This window comes from Triplophysa rosa, linkage group LG13 (genome assembly GCF_024868665.1).
Source record: "Triplophysa rosa linkage group LG13, Trosa_1v2, whole genome shotgun sequence".
In the NCBI taxonomy this organism is placed as follows: domain Eukaryota; kingdom Metazoa; phylum Chordata; class Actinopteri; order Cypriniformes; family Nemacheilidae; genus Triplophysa; species Triplophysa rosa.
In genome coordinates, this window is record NC_079902.1 from 6,760,282 (window position 1) to 6,785,269 (window position 24,988).

The window sequence follows — 24,988 nt, forward strand, 5'->3', positions numbered from 1 at the left end:
TACAGTGTTCCACAGGTGGAAGCTCTCTAGACATTCCTCACTCCTGACGTGAAGAAGCGAATAGAAAAAAGCAGTCTGTAAATCTGGCACATCACCCTTATTGACACAAATCACAGATTTATGGACTCGCGGCCATGTGTGTGTGTGCGCATTAAAGGAAGTGTAAAGCATATGTTTTGCAGCTTAACCTCACGCACGTACCTGTGGTCTGTAGAGCTTAATGCGCCTCACTTTGCTTTCAGGAGGAATAATGTAAGTGAATTAAGCTGGCAGATGGGAGTTAATTCAATCTACTCAGTGTGTTAAACAAGTATTCTCTGTGTGCTTTAAAACCGTTATCGAGTAAAGTCCTACCCTTACACACCTGTTATCTTCTACCGAATGTTTATCAAGTCCGTGGAGCAAGCAGGTCTTTTCAAGCTCCTGTTAAAAAACAATTCCCCTTACATTTTTTAACTGTCCTTAATATTTGAGTGGCTTCTTTTTTGTAATGTCTTGCAAAGTAAGGCACGCAGACATAATATTTTGAATAAGAATATTAAAAAAACGGCATAAATAAACGACAGCTTAACCTAATTCAACATCATAACCATACCAATCTTCTCAATATGGTAAAACCACCAGTTGTCTGTACGATTTAGTTAGATGACGTTTGTCACCAGACGGGGGCGCTACGACTGCAAAATGGGAAGCAAAAATCATGGAGAGAAAAAAATCATGTAAAGTGTCTTAAGAGTGACAGGACTTGAATTATCTTTACAAAAATATGTAATCCGAGGATTTTTTTGTCTGTGAGTTATTGGGTGGTAAATTTGAATATAGTGTTTCAGTATTTCATATCGGAATCTTGGTTTAGTCACACTTCTTCATTCTTTTGCTTGCACTTTGCCTCTGCTTGTTGGGTTAATGGTATACTTTCTGTGCTCGGTTTTATAGCCCACTTTAAATTATTTTGTAATTGATTTTAATTAAAAAAAACTTCTTAAAAGTAGCCGTTAATGTGTTCTCGAGCTTTAACGTTGGCACTGTCACAATGTAAAATCGAGTCAAATATTAGATTATTCACTAAGTAGTCCGACTTTGTATCATCTCGAAATGCGAACGACCGTGTCTCTTAATTTAACACTGCGGTTTGTGATTCATTACTTTGTGTTTATCCCTCAGAGTTAACGAGCATTTTGTGTGGGCTGAGCGGAGTTATTTGAAGCGCTCCCAAAAACTTCTCGAGTCGGGACCCCAGATATCCCTGCATGACATCACGCAGATGAGCCAGTAGGAGTTTGGGGGCTGGAAATGAAATAGGTACGAGCTCCGCTCAACTTTCTCAAATCACTATCAATGAGGATTTGCATGCTGGTCCTAAAAAGCGGATTCGCCGGACATTGATTTTCAATCCCTTTGGACATTTGAATATGTTTTCCACGGGACTTTATTCTTATTAGTCCGTGATGTGCGTTTGCAACTTTTGATGCGCATCTGTGCGTTTCAGCGGTGTGGAGACATCCCAGATGCGACTTTACATTTGAATGAGCAAAGCTTTTTTCCTGATGTATTTTTATAAGTTTTCAGAGTTGGAGCTATCAGTTTAATACCTTGTTGGTTACTTTTCCCCTCGTCTTACCTGGAGACTTTTGCGCTCTGGACCTGACTGATTCTGTTTAAAGGAGCATACATTCGCTTTGTGTTATTAGTTCGTTTTATTTAATTTTCGTTTTCTTGTATTGCTGTAAGGCTGCTATCAGAGGATCTATGATGCGGTGGGTGAAGTCTTGTGGAATAATAACTCTGCTGTGCGCGTGTCTGTGCTGTGTCTCTGTGAATGGATGCCCGCATAAGTGCAGTTGTTCGGGTTCTCATGTGGATTGTCAGGGTCAAGGCTTCAAGACTGTACCCAAGGGAATCCCAAGGAATGCAGAAAGACTGTAAGTGCGCTGCTTCGCTTTATCTTGCCACCGATAACACACGCATGACAGCGGCGGTGCATCTCTGTTCACGACACAGATTCTCGTCCTGTGAGCGAATTTCAGAACTGTGCGAAAGTTGGCAACGCATTACATTTACAATATGCATATGAATGTTGGTGTAATTCAATCAAATGAAACAACAATTAGAGTAACTTTTAATTGCGCGATGTAATTGCAAGCAGCGCCACAAAATATTGCACAGCGTGCACGCGCAGTTTATTTGTATTAGCTACACAGACAAGAACAGCAGATTAACACAAAGTGTGAATTTAAGTATTTAAGTGGAGGAAAGTTATTGCATGAGATGTTAATATTTGTCTAGGCTAATTAATCAAATGTTCAATAAATCAATATCTGATTTAACACTCGCGAAATTGGACCATTCGGTCTGTAAATTGGTGCTTTATGTATGTATATGTTATATGTATATGTGAACGCTAGAGATATACACATAACACATAATTATTAGTTTAGGACAGACAGCAAAAAAATAAATTTTATGTAACATTGTTTTAAGCATACATGTCGGCTATTTTATATGTTATCAAAAATAGTCTCTTTCATAAAGCATTTTCTTAATAAATCCTACTTTACATTCAGCATTTTGTGTTAATTTGAGCGTTTTATGAGTGTTTGAGGCAAAGGTTTTCATGTAAAATAATATTTTTGATTTTTAGAAACGAGAGTCTTAATTGTTCATTTAAATGTTGTGCAGTAATGCTAAAATGAGGGATTCTTTCATCCAGTTGAATAAGTTTACACAAACATTAACATGATTAATGGACATACGTTGTGAATGTGTGTGTTTCTTGGCCATATTAGTTGAAAAGTTGGAGAACTTAAAGTCCGTTGAGGGGCGCACTGCAGCTGAATAGTGACTCTCTAATGTGTTTAGATTAGTTCTAACCATTGGTGGATTTGGCTGTGAAAACATCCGTAGTTTCCACCTGCAGCACGTCTGTCATATCCCATGACAGCCTAACTAAAGTATTACTATCATCTGTTTCGAGCAGAAATATTTCTTTGATATGATACGAACAACATTCAATGGCCAGAAGTCTGGCTGAACCTTATAACCTTTGACCCCCACAGGCCTTTTCAGTGGAATTTTTCATGTGGAGAGAAAAGTAAATAAGGGTCATAACCCTGTGTATATTGGATTTGTTTTAAAATATAGCATGTCAGCTTCATTCCTGTTTAAACTAGGGACAGATGCAAGACTCTCAATGTTTGACAAGCCCTAGATGAAATGCTTTTGCGGTGGAAGTGTATCGTGACGTATTTTCTTCATTAAAAACGAAGTGAATCATCTCAAGTTCTACACAGAGTTACAGCGCCCGTAACATAACGGCAGTTTTTCACTCTTTTAAAAGTCCAGGTGGACCCGTCTCCGTGTCTCCGGGGTGCGATTAACACGACAGCAGTGTTACCAGAGCACCCCGGAGTGTTGATTTAACTGTAATGACTGCACCTCTGCCCCGAGCAAGGCCAGCTTACCCACAATTCCACACTTCAGGCACATTTCCCTGTAATAAATGTGCATTTATTTGAAAGGCTTTTCCCCCTTTGACAGCTCATATGATTTTGCACTAAGTTCAGTCACTCTCACATGCGCGCTTTCTAATTTGCACCAGTTACGCACACACATTGTTGAGTTTAATAGCAAATTCTCTCCGCCAGCATCATTGCAGCACCCTTGCAGTTGGCATTTAAGGAACATCGTGGCGCTTTTTTGGCTTTCTGTCCGCTTACTCTCATCAAACATTGTGTCAGGAGAGAACGGACCAGTTTCCTTGCTCTAGTCTTAACCGTGTTGTTGTGTCTTGGGGCTGAGAGACCACAAGGCCATTGTAATAGCTTGAAGATATTAACTGAACATTGAAGTATCAGGTTGATGCCTTGGGAGTGGTTCTTCATCTTATTGGAAATGATTAAGTCGCTTCACACATGACAAATGCTACATATGTTTGGGGGGTTCAAGTCTGCTGCTATAAACATGGATAATATAACGACTTTTTGCATGCTAAGATTGTCTGACTAGATATGTTTTATTGAATTTTCTCATGCTAAGATTCTCTGCCTCGATATCATTTATTGAATTTTTCAGCAATGTGTTTTCGCGATGTCAAATTGAGCCTAAACGGAACAACTTTAGTAAAAAAGCCACTGAAAGTGTCACTTTCTTAAAAAGGGCATGGATGCCTAGAGTAGATGCATTAAGCTTTAATGGTGATTGTCTACTGTTCAGAGGAAAGCAATAAAAGATTTTGAAATGAGTAAAAGTAAGATCAGTCTTCCTTAGTCTACATCTTTAGGAGTTCTGGCGACACCAAGCGCTTAAGTCAATCTCAACAGAACATGAGGGACAATGAATCAGCGTTAGACTGGCAGCTTATTGACGTTTCCCTCATGTTCAAGTATTTGTACGTCAGCATCTGCTCACGCAGATGTTTACCCCGGTTTTATAATGCTTAATTCTCCCAGGGCAGGAGTCAGCGGGATGGTGCGTGTGTTTGTTGTGCTGGTGTTGGAGCGAGTCAGGAGGTGGGTTTGTGGTCTCCGGTGCCCTGCTGACCTCGCCGGGCATATGAGGAGCATATGTGAAGTCTCTCACTCAGCGAGCGTTCGCGCGGCAGCCTGCCAGACAGCTGCTGGCACCGCTTGTGGGCAAAGACATGAGGGAAAGATCCACCACCCATCCTTAAAAAACGTATGGAAAATATTTAATGTGCCTCATTCAGTCAGTACATCAAAGCTCAGAGCTGGCAGAGAGGGAGTCTGGAAGCCAAAGACCTCTCGTCTCGAAGAGGTCAATCAGAAAGACAGGGACGCTCAAGTCCACGTACGGTCCAAGTTTGTGTCATGCTTTTAATGGGCTTGATAATGCGCACGCCTGCAGGCTGTTTCAGGTTAACTTGGGCTCTTGTTTTGGTGGCCTCATCACCAAAGCAACACATCAAGGGTTTCTCATCGACCCGTTTCTGAATATAGCTGGAATTGACATAGTGTTTATCTTAAGTTAACAAATATGAATAAAACTGTGGTGGTTCTATGCCTTTGTTTCTGTGATGTTAACCATATCAGAGACTCAAACATTGGGTTGCAGTTAGCAACCAGTAAACAAAGATTCGAGCCAGAGTTTCTGAATGATTTGATCTGGACTTTTACTGAGCCTTTGGTATGCACATATAGAAAGACATTTTGTGTCGGATACAATGTTGGGAAGAAACAAGCTAAGTAGCGACGTTTTATGTTGAGAAGCAGTGTGGTCTAGATTACGGTTTTTAAAGCCAAGTAAATGAAAATTGGCGATTTGTTTAAACTAACTAAAAAAATTGTGTGGCACTTAAATAGCATTGTCGATTTTTTATTGGTAGTATGACGGGTAAATATGTTTGGTCAAACTCTATTAACACTATTATCATATTATCTACTTTATTTAATACAATTTCTCCCCTTAGATGGGCTCAGTCGCTACAATGGCTGCGTTTTATTTAGTGCTGTTAAATCGAATAGTAAAAATGAATGCGTTTATATGTATATGTAAATACACAAACATACATGTACAGTATATATTCAAGAAATATAATATAATCATATAAATTAGATGAAATATACATTTTGGAATCAAATAATCGCGATCAATCGATTTGATAGAGCACTAGATTTATTATTTAATTGTGCAAGTACTAACAAAAGCTAAAGGTGGATTTACTGTAGTTTAACTACATCGGGTTTTAAGTAGTTTGTTGTTACACAAACAATCATTACTTAATGTTTTTCAAAACCTTTGAGTTTTTTCCCTGAAAGACAAAAGCAGATATTTTCAAAAATATCTCAGTGGTTTTGTGTCCGTACAGTTGAAGTCAATGTGGTTTGGCTACCAACTTTATACAAAATATTTTCTTTTGTGTTCTGCAGAAGAAAGTCATACAGGTTTTAAATGACATGAGGGTGAATAAATGATAAAAGGACTTTGATATTTAAAGTTGATATTCACAGAATATTGTTATTCAGTTGTTGGGTCACTTTCTTTTAATTGGACTTTAATGACGTCTGGTTTCAAGGTTTGGTGGCGGGGTGGGGGCTTTTCTTTGCTACCCCTGAAGTCCAAGATGAGATTTGTAATTGATGAGTCTTTTGTAGCCTGACTGTCATATTGACTTTCACACCGAAGTGTTGAAACTGCCCCTGTCACCTCTCAGCCAAGCGTTGCTCTTGTAATTTAAGAAGTCATATAGTGTGCAGGAACACCAGGCTGTCTGCACTATTAGTTGTCTGGGCTTGAAGACAAACAGTCGACAGAGTAAACACTCAAACGAAAGAAATGTGAAATAATTCATTTTTGTCTGCTCTGCTTAGCGTGAAGTGAAAGTCCTTCAGCCGAGAATGCATCCAGACATAGCCGTAATGAAAATATTTACTAAATGAAACTCACCCGAGATGGAAACTGCCAGCGTTGCTCATACACAAAAGAGAGGAGCGTAAAGATGTGCTGGCCTTTTCATTTTCACCGTCTCCGTCGTTCTTGAGGCTCTGTTGATGAGTTGGCCTTTATCCCCGATGCAAAACCAATCCAACCCCAAAATCCAATCAATCCTACAGTCATACTGAGTGATTTTCAGGGTTTATCGCAAATGCCATTGACCAGAGACAATACGCAATCATCACTAGCAAAATTTAAGCTGTGCCAGGTAATCAAGAGTAAGAAATTACATTTTTGTGGCTAACATTTCATTACAAACCCCCCAAACTGTACAGTATAGCCGGGTCAGCTGGCAAAAGACAAAAAGTGTGGAGGACTCTGTGACAGTTTCAGTTATGTTGTACATCAAAGAATCAGGGATGTGGAATTGTTAAAAGCTTTCGACGTGGTATTAGTGCGGCGGGGAATTCTGGGACAGGACTGCATGTGTCCAGTAGAGATGTGTGGTAACCACATGGCCGCTGGCTCCATGGCTCATGGGAAATGAAAGACCCAAGTGAACAATAATATCCCCCCCTTATTTCATCTCACACAAGTGCAAACGAACAAGCGTTCCGGCACAAAATGTCCAGAGGAGCTGGGAAAATGAACGACTCTGTTATGGGAAAGTGGGCACGGTTTTCACTTGAAACACACAACACAACCCGATAAGATAAAATGTCCTTATCTGTGTGTAGGCTTTAGCATCTGATAAGTGTGTTAAGCGACATTGCCTTGCCATGTTGAATTACGTCTTTGAAGCAGAAATGGATCATTAATACAGCCACGTAATGATGTGATAATTGGTGGCAGAAATTACAGCACTCTGCTGCTGACAGTTATGACAGCCAACTTGTGTATTGCAAATGTGAAGGGCAGATATAATCTAATGTTGTGCTTTGATATCTGCGAGGCGTTTAGTAATTATTCAATGTACGGAGATGAGATGCTTGTATTATCAGAGGAAATGAACACATGGATATCGTTCAAATTGTTAACATATTCCAATAAACACCCATCAAAGCGGACCAAACCAAAGGTCCAAGAGGAAGAAGCTCATTTCAGATTCCAAGTAAGGTTTTCAAAAGGAAATGGAGCATACCTATCAGCCTTTGTGGACCAAAGCGTGGCTTCGAGGAAAATAACAGAAGATTATGACAGGAAACGCATTGTGGCGCAGAAAATCATACAGGGAACGAAAATGCGACTTTTGGGGCTTTGTGAGTTAAGGGCACCCCGGACGCCTGTCGTGTCTCGGTTTGCGACACAGTCAAAATATCCCCCAGGCAAATTGCACAGATTCTTCTCTTTGTCTGGTGTCGTCCTGAAGTGCTCCTGTTAGAAGCAAAGCACATTGGCGGAGGGGTCTGCAGGTTTATGACCCGGATGAGTCGGGTAGAGTGGTCTGACGCCATGCGAGGGCGGGCGGACCCCCGAGGGGCTGCATTGTTAGCGCGGAGCACCTGCCGTTTGAATGGCTACCTTATCCTCTCAACAAATTAAAGCAAACAATAGCCAGTAGGGGGCTGCCGTATCTGTGAACTCCACCTTGTCAGGGTGACCGGAGATTTGATTGAGTTCGTCTTAGTTTGCTCCCCAGGCAGTTTACACATATTGTAAATAAGTGACGGGGGGAAAGATGTGTGGATTGAGGAGAGGGAAAGACACCAGGGGATACGTGAAGTGTTCTTAGTGGGATTAAGTTGCAAGCAGGTGAGAGGATATGAGATGAGAAAAGGAGGGAGAGCGAGTTACTGGGAGATTAGAGTGGGAAACAGAAAAGGAGAAATAGTGATGTGCAGAGAGAGAGAGAGAGATTTTGTGGGAATGGAGTAAAAAAGTTGTGTGAAAGATGTTTGTTTTTGAGACTAGATTAAGGGCTGTGAGTCAAAACATATATATTTTTATATATACAACAGATATTTTTGACTCGTTTTGTCTGTAAAAGTATATTATATTCCAGGATAATCTGTAAGAAACAAGATAAATGTACTTATAAAGCAAAACACAATCTTTAAAAAATGATAAATGTTCTTGCAAAATGTATGAAATAACATCATTTTACATGAACCTTATTTTTTCTTTAAACATTCCACTTTTTTTTCATTTTAGGCATCAAATTGACTATAATTTGTTAGATGTATGCTTTAAAAAAGAAATAGACCTCAACAGAAATTCAGAAAACATATTTTTAATTTCTTATGCATTTGACTATAAATGGTTATTTAAACATGTTTCAATATCAGGAGACAAGAGTACTGACTTATATTAGGAATTATTTGTGTGTTAAATCTTTCTACATTGTTTAAAACTCACAGGAATTTGAAACATAACCAACGGATAAAGTGCAGAAGAGGATAATGTTAGAAGCCAGCATCTGCAAATCGCTTTGTCCCCTCCAATATGTTTCCTATATGGCTCATATTAGTCCGCTTGATGTGCGTTTTGTGGTTCTGGGGAAATCTTTTGAAATCCAATATGCCTTTAAATCAGATTTATAAATGTTTATGTATATTATGAGAAACACACTGAGACGGGCCAACATTAGTACGTAAGTGCGTCTGTGCCATTACACGTCACTATACATTCCTCAGCCGTAATTTCTTCAGTGTGGCGACTCTCCAGTAAACAGCGTCCACAGAGAACGTCAATTCACATAGATGGGCATGCCTGGGAAAAGCGTAAGGTATCGAGTCGAGTGGAAAAATACTTTGGCAATATGTATTTATTCTGATGCAAGGAGGGACGTTTTCCAAACAGAAATGTTTCCATGCAATCTGTCATCCTCGAGCAGTCTATTCTCATCTTCTCATTCGCTTTGCTTACATACAGAACACAATATCAGACAAACATGCCACTTTGAAATTTTTCAGCATTTAGCGGGCCTAGTTTTGTATAGAGAAGAAGAAACAGACCCAGATAAACAAATCAAAAGAAAAGAATTGTATTGTATACAGTTATTGTACAACAGACAGAAACGGGCAGGTGCACGCCTACGTGACCCTGAACCGCATGCGTGTTTGTGTGTGTGTGTGTGTGTGTGTGTATATGGGAACGTTTAGAGTCAAGGCAGCTTGCTGAAAGGAAGTCTCCAGCTTGGTGAATATGAGGCGAACGAAGAGCCGAAGTTTCAGATTTGGTTTTCCTCAGCATGGCATTAATACTCCCTGGCAGATGCCAGCTTTAAACACTGTTGTCCTGCAGGTATCTGGTGAGGCCGTTGGTGCAGGTCCAGCGAGCCTCCGTAATCAAACTCTTTGTTTGCGTATGATGTTTGAAAGGATAAGTTAAAAGAAAAAGTCTAACTTTCTTTTTTGGGTCTCCCCCTTTCAGGGATCTGGACAGGAATAACATCACCCGGATCACCAAGGTGGACTTCTCCGGCCTCAAGAACCTGCGTGTGCTGTAAGACGTCCTCCTCTAACTTGAACTTTTGTAGTTAATCCATCTTTACCTTGCAGTCGCCCCTCCTCTTCCCTGTTGTCTGTACAGTCAAAGCCATCAAAGGGTTCGACGCTGAAAGCCGCAAATCATAATAAAACAAACCGACATTAAAGCTGAGTAAATCGGACACGTTGAACGTGAACTTTTGACTTTGCATGAAGTCATCGGCTTGGGCTTAGTCAATCTTTTAACTCGTTCTCAAGTTTGAAGAATAACTATATTTTCCAAACCAAACTGCATAACCGAACCTTTAAACTAAACAGATGACAGGTGGCTTGCTCCAGAAGAGGTCCGGGTCAGCCGTGATCCGGCGGGGCCGTGGTGTGTTCTAGAGAAAGTGTGCTATAGCAGCTTAATGACTGTAATCATGTATTTCTCTATGCTGTTTTCTTCCTGAACGCGAGCTCGTAAAGAGAGAGGCCGGTAGATAAAAATAAACAAGAAAGAAACTGACAAAAAAAAACGCCCAAGAGAGCAGTTGTGAGTAGTGGATGGCTGGCGGGCAGTGCCGAGGCAGTTTAATATGGTTTGTGATTAACAACCACGGCGTGCACCAAAACCAGCCGCCGCCCGCTAACCGTCTCTGCGCCCCTTATCTCCATTCCATTCGTCTGGCTCGCCGAACAAGCCTCCAATCGCACCTCTGCACTCTCCCACGGATGGGCTTCACCCAAGGACGTAGATCTTTCTCACCGAGGGAAGTGCCACCTGGGACCTGCCTGTAAACCAGCACTTAGTTGGTGCTTAAGGCAAGAATAACAAAAACTGTTACATGTGTGTTGCTTCACCCCTTCAATAGAGAGGTCTTTGGCTCTCCCCGTCAGCCCGTGTGAAGGCAAAGGTGTTTGTCTGTGTCCCATATGTTTCTCTGAAAAACATTTCAATAAAGACAGGGACAAAGAACAGAGATGTTGAAAAATGCTGAAAAAGAACTGTTATGATTCCTCGGCGCACACCAAAACCCATCTGGTTGGGATTGAATGGGATTACTTGTAATGCGAATACATAAACCACGCCGGGGTTGATCCCCCATTTGTATGAATGAGCCAGATAGTTACTCAGACTCAAGATTTATGTGAGGCGCGAGCTACACGATACGTTTGTTATCAGCGAAGAACGCAATTATTGCGAACGAATCAATTTGGGCTCGACCGCTCGGAACAACGGTCGCTTGCGCTTTTGGCCTCGCCTGGGTTGGATCGTTTCTGAAAGCTGCGGTATTCATAAAATAAGCGTTGTGCAGGGCCTAGCCGAACGGAGCCAAGTGTCTCATCTCGTCCTGACAAAATAATATGACAAAAACATGGATTAATGACTGTTAAAACAGCTGCACGTCTAAACATTTGCTTTAAAGAGGTCGTTCAGAACTCCTGTGGGACTGCCAAAGCAGAATTCCTTTTTTTAAAGGCACTGGTTGTGTTTTTTTGGTCAGAGATCACATCTTTTTTAGGGGCGCGCTTGTGTTATCCGGTGCCGAGTGGCGGTTAGTGGCCGACACGTGTGCGTCCAATGCACGTCGCTGAACGTCGAACCTAATTCAAAGAGACTCAAATCTAAACAAGAAATAGCCACGGAGATGTGCCGTCTTTGTAATGCATCTGGAAATTTTTAAGGGCCCTGAATTATGACAAAGTCTTGAGAAGAGAAAGCCTTCCAGAATGTCGCAGGCACGTTGGAAGCGGGGTCTTTAGAGGCAACCGCACAATTCATAAAATCAGAAGGAAATCTGCTTTGGTTTTCACGAGGAAAGTCTTTTGCTTATCATTTGCTGTTGTGACAAAGTGAAGTCGTGCTAAGGTTTTCTGCTTCTCTTTCAGCTGTCAGCTCAGTCCGTCAGGGCGAGTTAAAGTTGAATCGCTGGAGCTGATTGGATAATGAAGTTGTTCTTGTTCCCCCGCAGGCATCTGGAGAACAATCAGATCAGTGTGATCGAGAGAGGAGCGTTTCAGGATCTCAAACAGCTTGAACGAATGTAAGTATCTGGAGAGACCGAAGCAATGATCGTCCAAACAGTTGTTTCAAAGTAACTAAGATGAAGACTGGATCAATGGGAAAATATTTAAAGGCACAGTTCACACAAAAATCAAAATTCTGAAATGAATTCTTTACCCTTTTGTCGTTCAAAACCAGTATATGACTCTTTCTTCTGTGGAACACAAAAGAAGGTATTTTGAGAATTTTTTTGTGTCTATACATTGGAAGTCAATGAGGGCCAATGTTGTTCAGTTGCCATCATTCTTCAAAATAAATTGTGTTCTGCAGAAGAAAGTGATACAGATTTGGAATGAAAGTATGAATGATGAATTTTCATTTTTGGGTAAATTACCCTTTAATATCTTTTTTGTTTTTTCTAGACATCAGTTATGTTAAATGAAGTGCAACTCGAGTCTCATGCTTCTAAAATTCTGCTGTGATCTCAACAGTTTCTCAAAGTCTGCAGTCAAAAGTCACATTTTCTGTATGCTTATGGGCAGATTTCTCATTAAATTCTCTAAAGATAAATGATTTATGCTTTATTATGGACATTAATCTGACACAACTTGCATAAAATATGCATAAAATAAAAAATGAAACATCTGATCAATAAATATGTTGCAGTTATTGAGTACCCTATTGACCCTGTCAGTTTCGATCTAAAAGCCACTCACAAAGCCAAAAACCTTATAGGTTTTATTGTGACCTCCATAACGTTCAAGTTTTTAATCTTAACTTGCATTTCAAGTCCTGTGGATTTACATCCGTACCTACGTTTGCCCTCCAACATCTGGGAAGCAGCCATTTGCTCTTTCCTGGTGAGAATCTTCACACTTCCCGGTGAAATTGACCATTGGGTCAGACCAAACATGAAAGCTATTACTGCAGTTGGACAAGGTCAAAGAACGTCTGGACTGCGGTAAGCATCCCTGAGTTTGTTTAAATGTGACTGTCTCAGCGTGCTTCATTCTTTGTAAATGTTTACACGGTTCTGTTAGCGTTTTACCAAATGTATTGGAAGCTGCTGCCACGTGCTGGTGAAGAACAACGTTAGAATAAGCAGCCGTGATGTCGAGAAACAATGTTTGTCAGTTTGTTTGCGTCCAATGAAGGGTCTGTCTCCATCGCGTGTTTGTGGGTTGCATTGTGTCACTCGTATTTGGAATTTCACAATGTCCACCTTAATAACCCAGTCTCACCAGTGAGACGTCCAGGGCGTCATCGCACATTCCCTCAGTCCGACACCCCAGTGCGACTTTTTTACTTGATGTTATTGTGACCCAGCAGACATATAAACATAAGTAGCTTGTCTGACCCCACTTTGGGAGCAAAGTGCTGTAGAATTAATGTGGCAACAGAAGGAACTTGAGGTTTTCATGCTACACGTTAGAAGCGCCTAGTTTATAAACCACGGTTCAACAAGGGTCGAGTTTAAAGGGAACACCCCCTCAAACCATGAGATCAAAGCACGTGGACAGATTTGTGTAGTGCGTTTACAAGAGTCGAATCGATGCTTCTGGTTATGTGTTTATCAGGGTCACAAATTTATTGCTCAGATGTTTCTGCTTTTTCATAATTAAATACTTAATTCCGTTGTGTGGTGTTCGGGTCTGTGGGACACGTTTTCAGTGTTTACAAAAAATTATGCGATTTATGGTTTTTAACCTCATTTATTTATATTTATTCAAGATGAACATGTTTCTCACCCAAGACATAGATTTTTTATTTAAAGTCCATTTTTACTTTTAAATGTATTAGTTTACTAGACACTTTTATCCAAAATGACGTACAGTTAAAGAGCTACCTTTATGTTATACATTTGATTTAACAGACGTAAATCAATACCAAAAAAATATAAAAATATGAACTTTATGTTGCTTGTAATTGGAATGAAGTAGACATCTGTTAAGTGTTTTTACAATTTTTATGGCTGTATTGCTTTATTACGCAAATAATGCAGTGGGCCCGTAGACCGGCAAACATTGGCTGTGTAACAAAGCAATGAACACCATACAAGCATTAAGTGTAAACTTTGACTCAGATGTTTCTCTTAAATTTCCTTTGGAAAAATGAAAAGACATGGAACTTTAACACAATAACTTCAACAATGAATTGGAAAAATTGAAAATTGGGAAAAAATTGATGGCAGCTGTTTCAGTTTGTATTAAACTCTGTGACTTGTTATTGTAGATTTTGGTGTCTTCAAATTTTGAGAGCACTAGAAGAAATGCATAAAAGACCTTCTGGGGAAAAATCATACGAAAGACAATTTGCTTTCCATTTAATCTGTGGGGAAACAATTGAGATGCACTGTAAAAAATGACAGTTTTTTTCCTGTAAAATTACAGGAATTATATTTCTGTAATTTGACCGTTTTTGACCGTATTTCGAAAATTAACTATAAAAAAATCCTCTAAAAAAACAAACAGCTGGGGTGCCAGAAATATACCGTAAAATCTGTAAAATTCAGTAAAATTATTTTTTTTACAGTGTATTGATGTAATCCTATTTTAGACAAAGCAAAAACTCTCTCTCTTTAAAAAAGGTCTATGAGTAAAGTCATAAGTCATGAGAGATGGTGATAGTAATGTTCCTCCTCCACATACCTTTGCTTAGCTCTATGACCCTGCATCCTATCATTAAAATACTCCCATGATAAGGGTCATCCTACAAAAGCCCACCGTCCGCCTGGCCAGGCTCATATGAGTGACAATAGCCTTTAAAGAGCACTCCTGGAGATAACATAGGCCATCTTCAGAGGAAGTACACACATTTCCCATCAGGCTGGCACAGCTGTGACCTTTGACCCTAGAATGTAGCTATTGGCCAATCTTGACGCCGCTGATCCCGATGGCAACGCTGACTCACCTTATTCCTTTAATCAGAAAGACAGATGGGTCGGCGTGTCGTTTGCATTCATCTTGTCGTCTCATCCATCTAGGTACTCCGTGCCAGTTCAGACACTCTGTCGATGTACAAGTCAAAGAGGCTTTCCATCTTTGTTTACCTCTGTTGGTTTTCGCTCTCTTTCCACTGTGGATACTCGAATTTAACCACCCACATGGAGTCACACACACACACGCACACTCACACACACACACACACGCACACACACACACACACACACACACACACACACACACACACACACACACACACACACACACACACACACACACACACACACACACACACACACACACACAAATTCATTCCCATTGATCTGTGTTCTCTTAAGGTCAATCTCATGGTGCTTCCCTCGACTTTTTATGTCCGTCTCAGATTTCTTTCCTCCTGGCTGTAGTTGTTTTGACCACACTAACTCCCGCCCTTTGTCTGTCCTTTCTCCCTCACAGCCGCATCAACCGGAACCGGCTGCAGGTCCTGCCGGAGCTGCTGTTCCAATCCACACCCAAGCTGGGCCGGCTGTAAGTCACCACTTCCCTTTGATATCTGTGCCTGGAAAAGCTTGCGGTCAAACTTCCCACTGTTTTAATTTTGATCATTGTACTGGAAAAGACCTTGCTTAAATATTTGACTTTCCCAAACAGTGTTTTAAGAGCACGCTGTCAGTGCAAAAGGATATTTTCTGTGTTATTTCTCCAGCCCCTCCAGATGTGATTCTTTAAAACAGTCCGAGGGTCTGGGCCAAGCTTAATGTGACACACTTTCGCTCTGTGCTACTAATGGAGAGGTGAAGGTGTACTGGAGGGATGTTTTCTTTGGACAAACTGCGTTCTTGAAGTATTTTCCTAGTCTGCTTTGAATCGGGGAACAAGCTGAGAGTTTGGCTTGGTAGTCTGGGAAGGTTTTATTTACAGTTGTTGATGAAAGTAACATGCTCAACAGTGAGTCAGTAAGGTGAAAAGAAACAAATCTGACATCATTTATTCACGCTCATGTCATTCAAAAAGTGACTTTTTTTCTGTGGAACACAAAAGAAGATATTTAGAAAAATGTCTCCATACAATGGAAGTCAATGGATGTTGTTTAGTTACCGTTCTTCAAAATATATTTTGTGTTCTGCAGAAGAAAGAAAGTCATACAGGTTTGATCTATCTCCATTAAGACATAGTTTAGTTTGGTGAGCTGCTTTGTGTTTCTGAACGTTTCCATGAGGCTGCAAGGAATAGATCGGCTAGCCTTGATGTCTGCATTTCAAACTTAGCTGTTTGAAATATTACACGGAAACAATTGTGTTTTCTCTTCATTCACAAACCGCAACAGTTGGTGTGAGCTGATACACGACACATGGCTGATCACAGAGATCGGCACTTTGTTTACAGAAATAAGATTCTCTTTTATAGCAGTCACAGAGCGGACTTCAAGGGTATGTGTCCAGTGGCGTGGAAAAATCTGCTCGATACTGCCAAAATCGTCTGTAAAATGTATAGCAGTGTGGTTGTCTTCAAAATGGTGTAGGGTGACTCTTGTTGGGTCAAGAAAGTCCTTATAATGTATATTGAAGTTAGAAAAAGGCTCATTTAGTTCAGAATGTCTGTGTGTATACGGTGTCGAGTTAAGTGGATAGTTCACCCAAAAATACAATTCTGTCATTTATTCACCCTCATATTGTTCAAAACCTGTATATGGCATTTTTCGTGGAACACAAAAGAGGAGATTTTGAGAAATGCCTCCCTACAATGGAAGTCAGTAGAGGCTAAGGGTTTTGGATACCAATGTTCATCAAAATATCTTCTTCTGTGTTCTGCAGAAGAAAGAAAGTTATATAGGTTTAAAACGATGAAGAATTTTTATTTGGGGGGAAACTTTCTCTTTAATGCACACTTAGTGCCCTCATCACAATTAAAAATGTGCAAAAAACGCGTTTCTTAACTTTAGAAAGCACTTGCTCCAGTCCGCTGTCAATCCCACAATCATCCATGCAAGTCTGTCGCTCAGCCCCATTAAGAATGCTTTGAAACCACACATATACAGTCGCATATTCTCACTGGATATTTGACAGTTACAGTAAACCACACCGTCGTCATCTCTCAAATTATTTGTGTCCTCTCCTCTTAATCCTACTACCAGTAATGAAGTCTGTTCAGAGCGGGAGTGGTTTATAGCAACGCTTGTAACTTGGCCTTGTCAGGGTTCGTTACGCTTGTTGACATTAGCGCGATATGAACGGTCTCGCCCGTAACCTCCCCATTAAAAACCTCAAGCCGGTCGGAGAGCGCCAGCCGACCGTGTCACACACGGCAAAGCGTTCGGCGGGGACCGAACATGGCCAGCAGACCTGGAAACACTGACAGGGGTCAGGGAAAGGTAAAAAGCACATTTTAACGCTGAGTAAGACAGAGCGCAATGAAATGGGAGCAGAGGGCGTCGCGGATGAATAATGAAGGAAAGAGAGAGGATGGTAGCCGAGCGTGGCGTTGTCAGATGGAGCTGGAGACATCCAAACAGGTCTGCGGGCCATTGGGGAGACGTGTGCGGAGGCTGTCTGTGGTCGGCGCTCTATGTAGTCTGGAAATACTGCGGTTACAGTTCACTGTGTGGGTTCAGAAATGTACCTCACATACAGTAAATGCAAGCGTACATAATCTTTAAGTTTGCCCTCCCTTTTCCTGTTCTGTAAAAGAAGTACAGTATGTCTTTCTATAGCTATCTAAACTTGAGGGATAGTGAAACGTGAATGAAGAATTAGAAGGTGGTCATGATTATGCCTGTTTCTTTTTATTAATAGTGCAGCTAAATGGGTCCCTGTATTAACTTCAGTTCCTGTGCAGAGGAATGAAGGATATTTTGGTCAGTGATACCCATGAGACCCGACCACTCCCTGCCATTACCCCAAGCTCAGGTTGCATGTGATTGGTGCATTAAGAGGAATAGGGAAGCAGAATGCATCATCTTGTCTTATGTCTCCTTCCCCTCGGCCAATTTCAAGCTTTCCCTCTTTAATCTTCCCTGCGCAATTTTCCCAGCAGAATCGAAGCAGTTAGCCGGCATGAAATGACCGTTAAACAGCAGTCACGGCCTCTCATATGCTCACAGCTTGAATGGACCCCAACTTTCCCGATTCCGGCTTCAAGGTCCCTCTGAGAACACCAGTTTGTTTCCCTAGTGTTTGCATCACGAAGGAGGTCTTTGTTTCTCCCAAGTTTTCCTTTTCCAGCGATAGTTTTCTTTTATCGAGAAGAAACAAATCGCTCTCTCACACACCGGGTTCTCTCTCCTCGTGCTCTGCTTCGCTCCTGTTGGCCTGGAGTGGTAAAGTTCAGCGTAACAGAGAGTCGGGGGGTCTGGCCCTCTCAGCCTTGCAAACACAAACCATCTCTCTACTTCAGTCTGGGTCTCAAACATGACTCCAGAAGTCTGCAAGCTCTCTCAAGCCATCCGGCTCATCGGATCGCTTAATGAGCTCCCCGTAATGCATTCCAGAATGTTTCAAAACCATTTTTGTTTTTACAGAGTATACTGATATTTTAAAGCTGTGTAATGGCTTCTGGCAGCACAGTTATATGATTGGCTGATAATTTATTACCTCAGCAGTACCCTTTGAATGTCTTTTAGTATCGTAGCCCATAAAAAAGATACAAAACATAGACTTTTACAATTTCATTCACATGCAAAATTTGAGGTTGTGTGAGTGGTTTTAAATGTGTTAATAATTGCTGTTTTTGTTGTTTACTAAGGCATTGCTACAGTAGGTGGTTGCTAGGGTGTTTTGCATTGTTGCTAAGCAGTTGCTATAGGCCAGGTCAAATGAGTTAGCCTTGTTTACATCAACTTGGTTTCATGCGCATTTTACAGTTCGCCTCAAGTTACGAAAAAATCCCTTTATTCGCAAAAAAGTTTTTATGCTTACTTTAGATGGTTTTTGTTATTTGCGAAAAACGGTAAATGGCAATAATGGGAGGTGTAAACGCATTTAAAGTATACATTAATGCAACAATATAGAACTTTCGCTCATGGTTCCCATGTGGTTTAGAAGCGCAGTTGTCTGTTACCAGTGTTGTAAATAATGTCGCTGTATAGACCGTTTCATCGGACATGCGTGCCTTACCCCAGTTAACTTCCGGTTTGTGTTTAGCTAGTGTCTGTATTAATTTATATAACTATTTATATTTTATTTGTTTTATGTTAATATCAATGTGTATTATTATTTTACTGTATACTAATTATATTAAATAAACAATGTGTTGAATATTGTTGTATGTTCATTTTATTAAATAAACAATTTGTTGAATGGGTCCTGTAGTTTGGACGCATTTAAAGAAACCGTATGTTACATTGACATCTCGCGGGTAAGCTTTGAGTATCGCAGTCTAAATTCGAAATAATAGCCAAGTAACGGTTCTTCTCGGTTTCTTTTGATTGTTATTAGATTCAGAAATAATCTACAGGCACTCTATTGTTTGTGAATGTGTACCGGAAGTTAAGTTGGGGGTAACAAAAGTGCGCATGCGCAGTAACATTTGTTTATGTTGTTAACATGACACTATAAGCTTCCGCTTGGGCAGAGCAATACACGTGAATTTGTATACTAAGCTGATGGAATTGGCGAATGCAGAAACGTCGTTTGGAAACTCTTCCGCAGGCAGGAGATGGGCGGGGCTCTGTGTACCGACCCCAACACAGAACTTACAGTGTGTTATAGTAGCCGCTATGAGGCTGCTCAGGTAGCAACGGGAGTAGAATTCGTCCCGTTAAGAGTTGTTCTACTACTGACATCATTTTAGAGGCAATATTTTTAGGTCGAAAAACTACAAAGTGTTGCTTTAACCTGATTAGGCGTCTGTTTCCGCTGATGGTGTCTTTTTGGTTTTTGGAGTTTTATTTTGTTGTTTTCTTTTGATTTTTTGTTTGCTAATGTAAATCTAAATGCTTATAGAAACAATTATTCTCAACAAGCCACACAACTCCAAGTATTGTTCAGGTTTATAGCTTAAGAAACACGACAATCTACATAATACATTCTTAGTGTAAGGGGTGTTGCAAGATCAATAGTGAGAGTAACAAGCAGTTGTTGCTCCAGTGCTGCTGTATAAATGGTGATAGCAAGTACTAAGGGATAATACTCAGTGTCATTATATGTCAGCTTTTCTTCTACCAACAATAACTGGCTAATAATTCAACATGCCTCAAGCACGTAAACCATATAGCTCTGGCTCAGGGTTTTCAAAAGTGGCCTACTGATTGTTTTCAGAGAAATGAACCTCAGAATCCAGCCAAGCGTTTTCCAAAATAGGGCTGTGCTCAGCCGGTTTCAGAAAGCTAGACAGCTTTGTGATTTACTCCAAAGACATATTTAGATAAATACAAGCTACAAAGACTTTGGAGTCCTGACAGAAAGCCAACTATATACAGAAAGCTCAACTTAACATTTTTGTCTTGAATGGTGCTGGTTTCCCAGGGTTGTGAGCTGATTGATGTGCATCATGGGATAGTTTGGATAGTGGGTTAGGTAGTGAGATATGGATAAGGTAACCCCCAAAGACAGATCCATCAGAGAAATATTAATTATACTGTTAGAAATGACCTCCCATAACCCTCTGTGTTGTTTAATATAGATGGCATTGACAGTAGCTTCTTAACCTTGTCAGATGTTTTTTGTGGGTCAAACAAAAGCAAAGTGGACATCTGCCCAAGTTACTGCTAACATAGCACTTTCACTTTTTGCTGACAGGAAGAAAACAGTAAATAAAATCTGTTTGCACTGTTTTTGGTTGCTTTGCTTTGTCTGCTATATAGAGAGAAAATGTCAAGAAAAGTGTGAAATGAAAGGTTAGCCGTTTATGAAACATTTACACACCTTGCGACATGTCTGTTACAATTAAAGTTTGTTTAAGGTCAGAAACGTGCCCATTATTCTTTTTCACAAATAAAGGCATACAGCTCCAGGGTAGGATAGAAAACGGACTATAAATTGCTACCAGGAAATAAACTTTGTGAACTTTTGGGAAAAAACTGAACAGAAATATGGAGCAGCTAAATGCAGATGTGCTGGATCAGACTACAGCCTTATGCTTCACCACAATCTGTAGTTTGCAGCTGAAGGCAAAATCTAAAATGTTGGCTATATATTTTATTGGACGTGAGGTGTATGTTGTGTGCACTGAAATTTACCATTACACGTGTTAGTAATTTAGCATCCAAATAAAGGAAAATATGCACGATAGGGGAAACATTTAACTGGTAAATTTAGATACAGTTAAGGCCTCTGTTTTACATTGTTGGCAAGAAATTGCAAATAAACACGCTGGAATAAGCGTTAAAAAGCAATGTTTGTTTGGTTTTCTTGTACTTTTTAAAAATAACAATCTGTGCAAAAGCAAGAGGCATGTTTGCAGTTGTGAAATGCACAGTCAGATTTCTCTCACTCCAGAAGGTAATAGGTAAGAAAAAAGGATTGTAGTTTTACTGAAGACTCTTGGCTTGCAGTTTTGTTGTATATTTTCCTCTTTCACAGCATGCTTTGGAATTACATTCTCTCCCAGGACAATATTTGTGCTTTTATTCAGGAAACCAGGTGGAGGGGAAAGTTTCCTAAAGATCCGGTTGACAGGTTGACTAAATTCAGAGAAATGGTGGGCTGTGGGAACTCTGTTTGCTGTATTTATGAGAGAGATAGTGTAGGGCTGAAAGAAGAATAAATCTTCTGCGTAGTGTGGGGCCCACGGAGCCACCCAGTGTTCCAAAAGCTGCAGTGCTATGAGCGTTGTGCTGAGGGAATTCTGCTAACATCTCATACTGTTGGTGCAGCGCAGCATTGTGTCACTTGAGCAAGCTTGTGAGGTCTGCAGTACACATTTATTACATTTACATATACACGTCCTCCACAGACCCAGCAGTGAGAGAGGGAGAGAGAGAGAGGAATCATGGATCACTGAGTAATGTAGACTAAACTAGTGATTTACTTTGTTTTACAAAAGTCTGATTGATAAAAGTTTACCTAAAAATCTGGCAGTTTTCAAAAAGCAATACCAGATGTTTTTAATACACTATGATAAGATACATCTACATGGAGTCACGCATGGTTTGGAGAATGGTGTTGAAATGTTTAAAGATTTCCTGACTGCTTAATTTCTTCCTACCACACTGCTTATCCGATCAATTCAGCTCGGGACAGGTTTAATTATGATCATTATTTTGCTATTGATTTCTCGTTACCCCACGAAAATGATGTTGATAAAATGTCTGAGGGATGTGAAAACCTGGAGGGAGATGCATGTAATGATTAAAAATTAATTGCAATTGATTTAAAAAGCCCTGGAAAATCAAACTTTCAGATCGGTTTAAGTCACCAATTAAAGCAATTGATTTCCTAAGATTTGTTCTTTATCTAATTGTGCCGTTGTTGTTGTTATTTCAAGAATAACAGACTTAAAAATATAATGATCTGTTTTCTGACATTATTAAAGAGGTAGTTCACTCAAAAATAAAAAAACGCATTGACTCACCCTCATGGCATTTCCAAACCTGAATGACTTTTTTTCTCCAGAACACAAAAGAAGATATTTTGAAGAATGTGGGTATCCAAACAACATTGGCCCCCATTGACTTCCATTGTATACAAAACCTCATTTTTGATACAAAACCTCAGTGTATTTCTCAAAATATCTTCCTTTGTGTTCCACAAAACAAAGAAGTCATACAGGTTTTGAACAACGTACTGTATGGGGGCAAATACAGTACACGATGATAACATTTTTATTTTTGGGTGACGCCCTTTTATTTTTCAACCTCTTGCCTCCAACCACCTAGCTACTTTCTGGTATGGAACACACACGCACGCACACACGCACGCACGCACGCACACACACACACGCACGCACGCACGCACACACACACACACACACACACACTTTATTTCAATTAATTCCTGATGGATAAAATGAATTGGGTTTCATTCTGATCTAAAATTACCAGCTGCAGGCCAGAGAGTCCAAAAAGTCCTTTCACGTTCTGATTTGAGGCATTTTGTTTAGCAGAAGAAAAGCGATTGCATTTTTGGTTGGTTCATTTCAGTACACATGACCTGCGTGTCAGTAATTGCTAACATGCAAAATGTGTGATATACGCATGGAGAGTTCTTTACAGGGATCTGTACACTGCCCGGCCAAGTTGGTCTCAGGAGAAAGAGCTCTTAGATACAGTATCCCGCGCTACAGAAGCAGGAGAGAGGAGAAAGGGTCTAATTCGCCGTGTTGATTGAGGGCGCCTATAATTTGGGAAATAGTTTGGGGCCATTACGTGCCGGGGTGTTTATCACAGGTGGTTCCCATGACGACCGGTTGAGATCGTAATTGGATTTAAATGGGCAGAACTGCTTGCACATGTTTTAAAGAGCAAGAACGAATGCAGTGCAGTGACCAGGCAATCTAACTTTCCTTCTTTAGCAGCGCAGCCTCCAAATGAACCTTTGGCCTCTTCCTGTAGTCAAAAATGAAACAGCCGGCCTCTCTATCTTCACTGCAGCTCCATTAAAATCACCCTGACACTTAAAGCCCAAACTTAAAGGGATATTTCAGCCAAGAAACAAAAATTCCCCATGTTTTACTCACCCTCAAGGCATCCTAACTGAATATGACTTTCTTCTGGAAGAATAATGCAGTCGGAGTTATAATACCACGTATCATTTTCTACCAAGCGGTAGAATGGGACTAAATGGGGGGCACATTTTTGAAGCTCCAAAAAGTGCATCCATCGATCAAACACCTGCTCGACACGGCTTTGTGGTCTTAACAAAGGTTTTCTGAAGAGAATCGATGCATTTGTTTTAGAGAAATATCCATATTGACAATGCTATTAACGATAATGTCTAACTTCTGTTATCCCTCTGCTGGGCAAATCCCTTAAAAACTTGCCCCCCATTCACTCCCATTCTACCGCTTGGAAGAAAACAAAACATGTTATTATAACTCTGACTGCATTATTCTTCAAGAAGAAAGTCATATTCAGTCAGGATACCTTGAGGGTGAGTAAAACATGGGGACATTTTGTTTCTTGGCTGAAGTATCCCTTTAAAGGGATAGTTCACCCAAAAATACAAATTATGTCATTTATTCACCCTCATGTTGTTAAAAAACCTGTATATGACTTTTTCTGTTGAACACAAAATGAAGATATTTTGAGAAATTTCTCAAAATATATACCTTTTGGTTTTGTGTCCATACAATAGAAGTCAATGGGGTCCAATGTTTTTTGGTTAGCAACATTCTTCAAAGTTTTCTACAGTGAAACTAAAAGTTTCTACCTTAAATTCTGATGACAGAAGTTTCATTTTTGGGTGAACTGCTCTTTTAAATGCTTCAGGATTCGTTTAACTGTAGTTTTGAGGCATTAGAGTAATTGTGTACATTAGACGTCACGGTTTTGTTTAGGTTTAAAGTTTCCTCAGGGTTCTTAAACTGTTGAACCCTTTTGGTACCCTGTAACCAGCAACCTTACTGGAAGTATTGGCGGTGTTTATGCGAGTGTGAACAAAGCAGAAAATGATCCCAAAGAATGTTTTTCGTAACAAAGTGCGCATCTCTGAAAAGTCTGAGTGCAAAAGAAAACAAACACAGCAGCGGCGCTCATCCCGACTAGTTTTCTTCTGTTGCCAGCAGGCCCTTCACATACAGGAAAAAACTATTCGGACAAGACAGCACATTTACGCCATGCCGCTTTGTTTACAAGAACATCTGAATCAACCGTAAGTCAAGCCCAGCTTCGGTGCTTGACCCTCGGATAGAAGCTCGTCTTGTAGCCAATGACCCAATGTCAGTGTTTACCTTGACATTCCTGACCTGGCATAAACTGGCATAGTTGGCATACCAGTCGCACCCGTTGGAAGCTGAGTGACAAAATGGGTGAGTTACTCAGTGACCCGGCCGCTCGGAACGGGACACGCGGCTTGCACACGTTCAGGAGCCAGTTTACAATGAAAGTGCGCATTAAACGAAACGTTCTGGTCACTTTATGAGAGCAAACGAAAGCTAACGGTTCGGGTTCACTTCAGGGCTGCCCTGCTTTTACTGCGGACTCAATTGTCACTTAGCTAATTACGGCTTCTTTTTACGATCCGAAGCCACGCTCGCAGCCAGCCTCCTCCAGGCAACAATGGGAAGTTTGTGGGCCGTTGGGGACCTAAGTGAAAACAGACTCCTCTCCTCAACTTTCTCGTTGTTGTTTTTCTCTTTTATCTTCC

The 24,988-nt window shown here is 40.5% G+C and overlaps 1 protein-coding gene across 1 annotated transcript in view; it reads left to right on the forward strand.

The window, feature by feature from the left end:
* The first annotated feature begins 1,189 nt into the window (after positions 1 to 1,189).
* slit3 (slit homolog 3 (Drosophila)) overlaps positions 1,190 to 24,988 on the forward strand; it is a 150,311-nt gene continuing 126,512 nt past the window's right edge. Inside the window, 5 exon segments of the mRNA XM_057348920.1 lie at positions 1,190 to 1,302; positions 1,732 to 1,922; positions 9,763 to 9,834; positions 11,774 to 11,845; positions 15,204 to 15,275. Coding sequence (XP_057204903.1) covers positions 1,750 to 1,922; positions 9,763 to 9,834; positions 11,774 to 11,845; positions 15,204 to 15,275 — 389 coding nt within the window. The 5' untranslated portion in view covers positions 1,190 to 1,302; positions 1,732 to 1,749.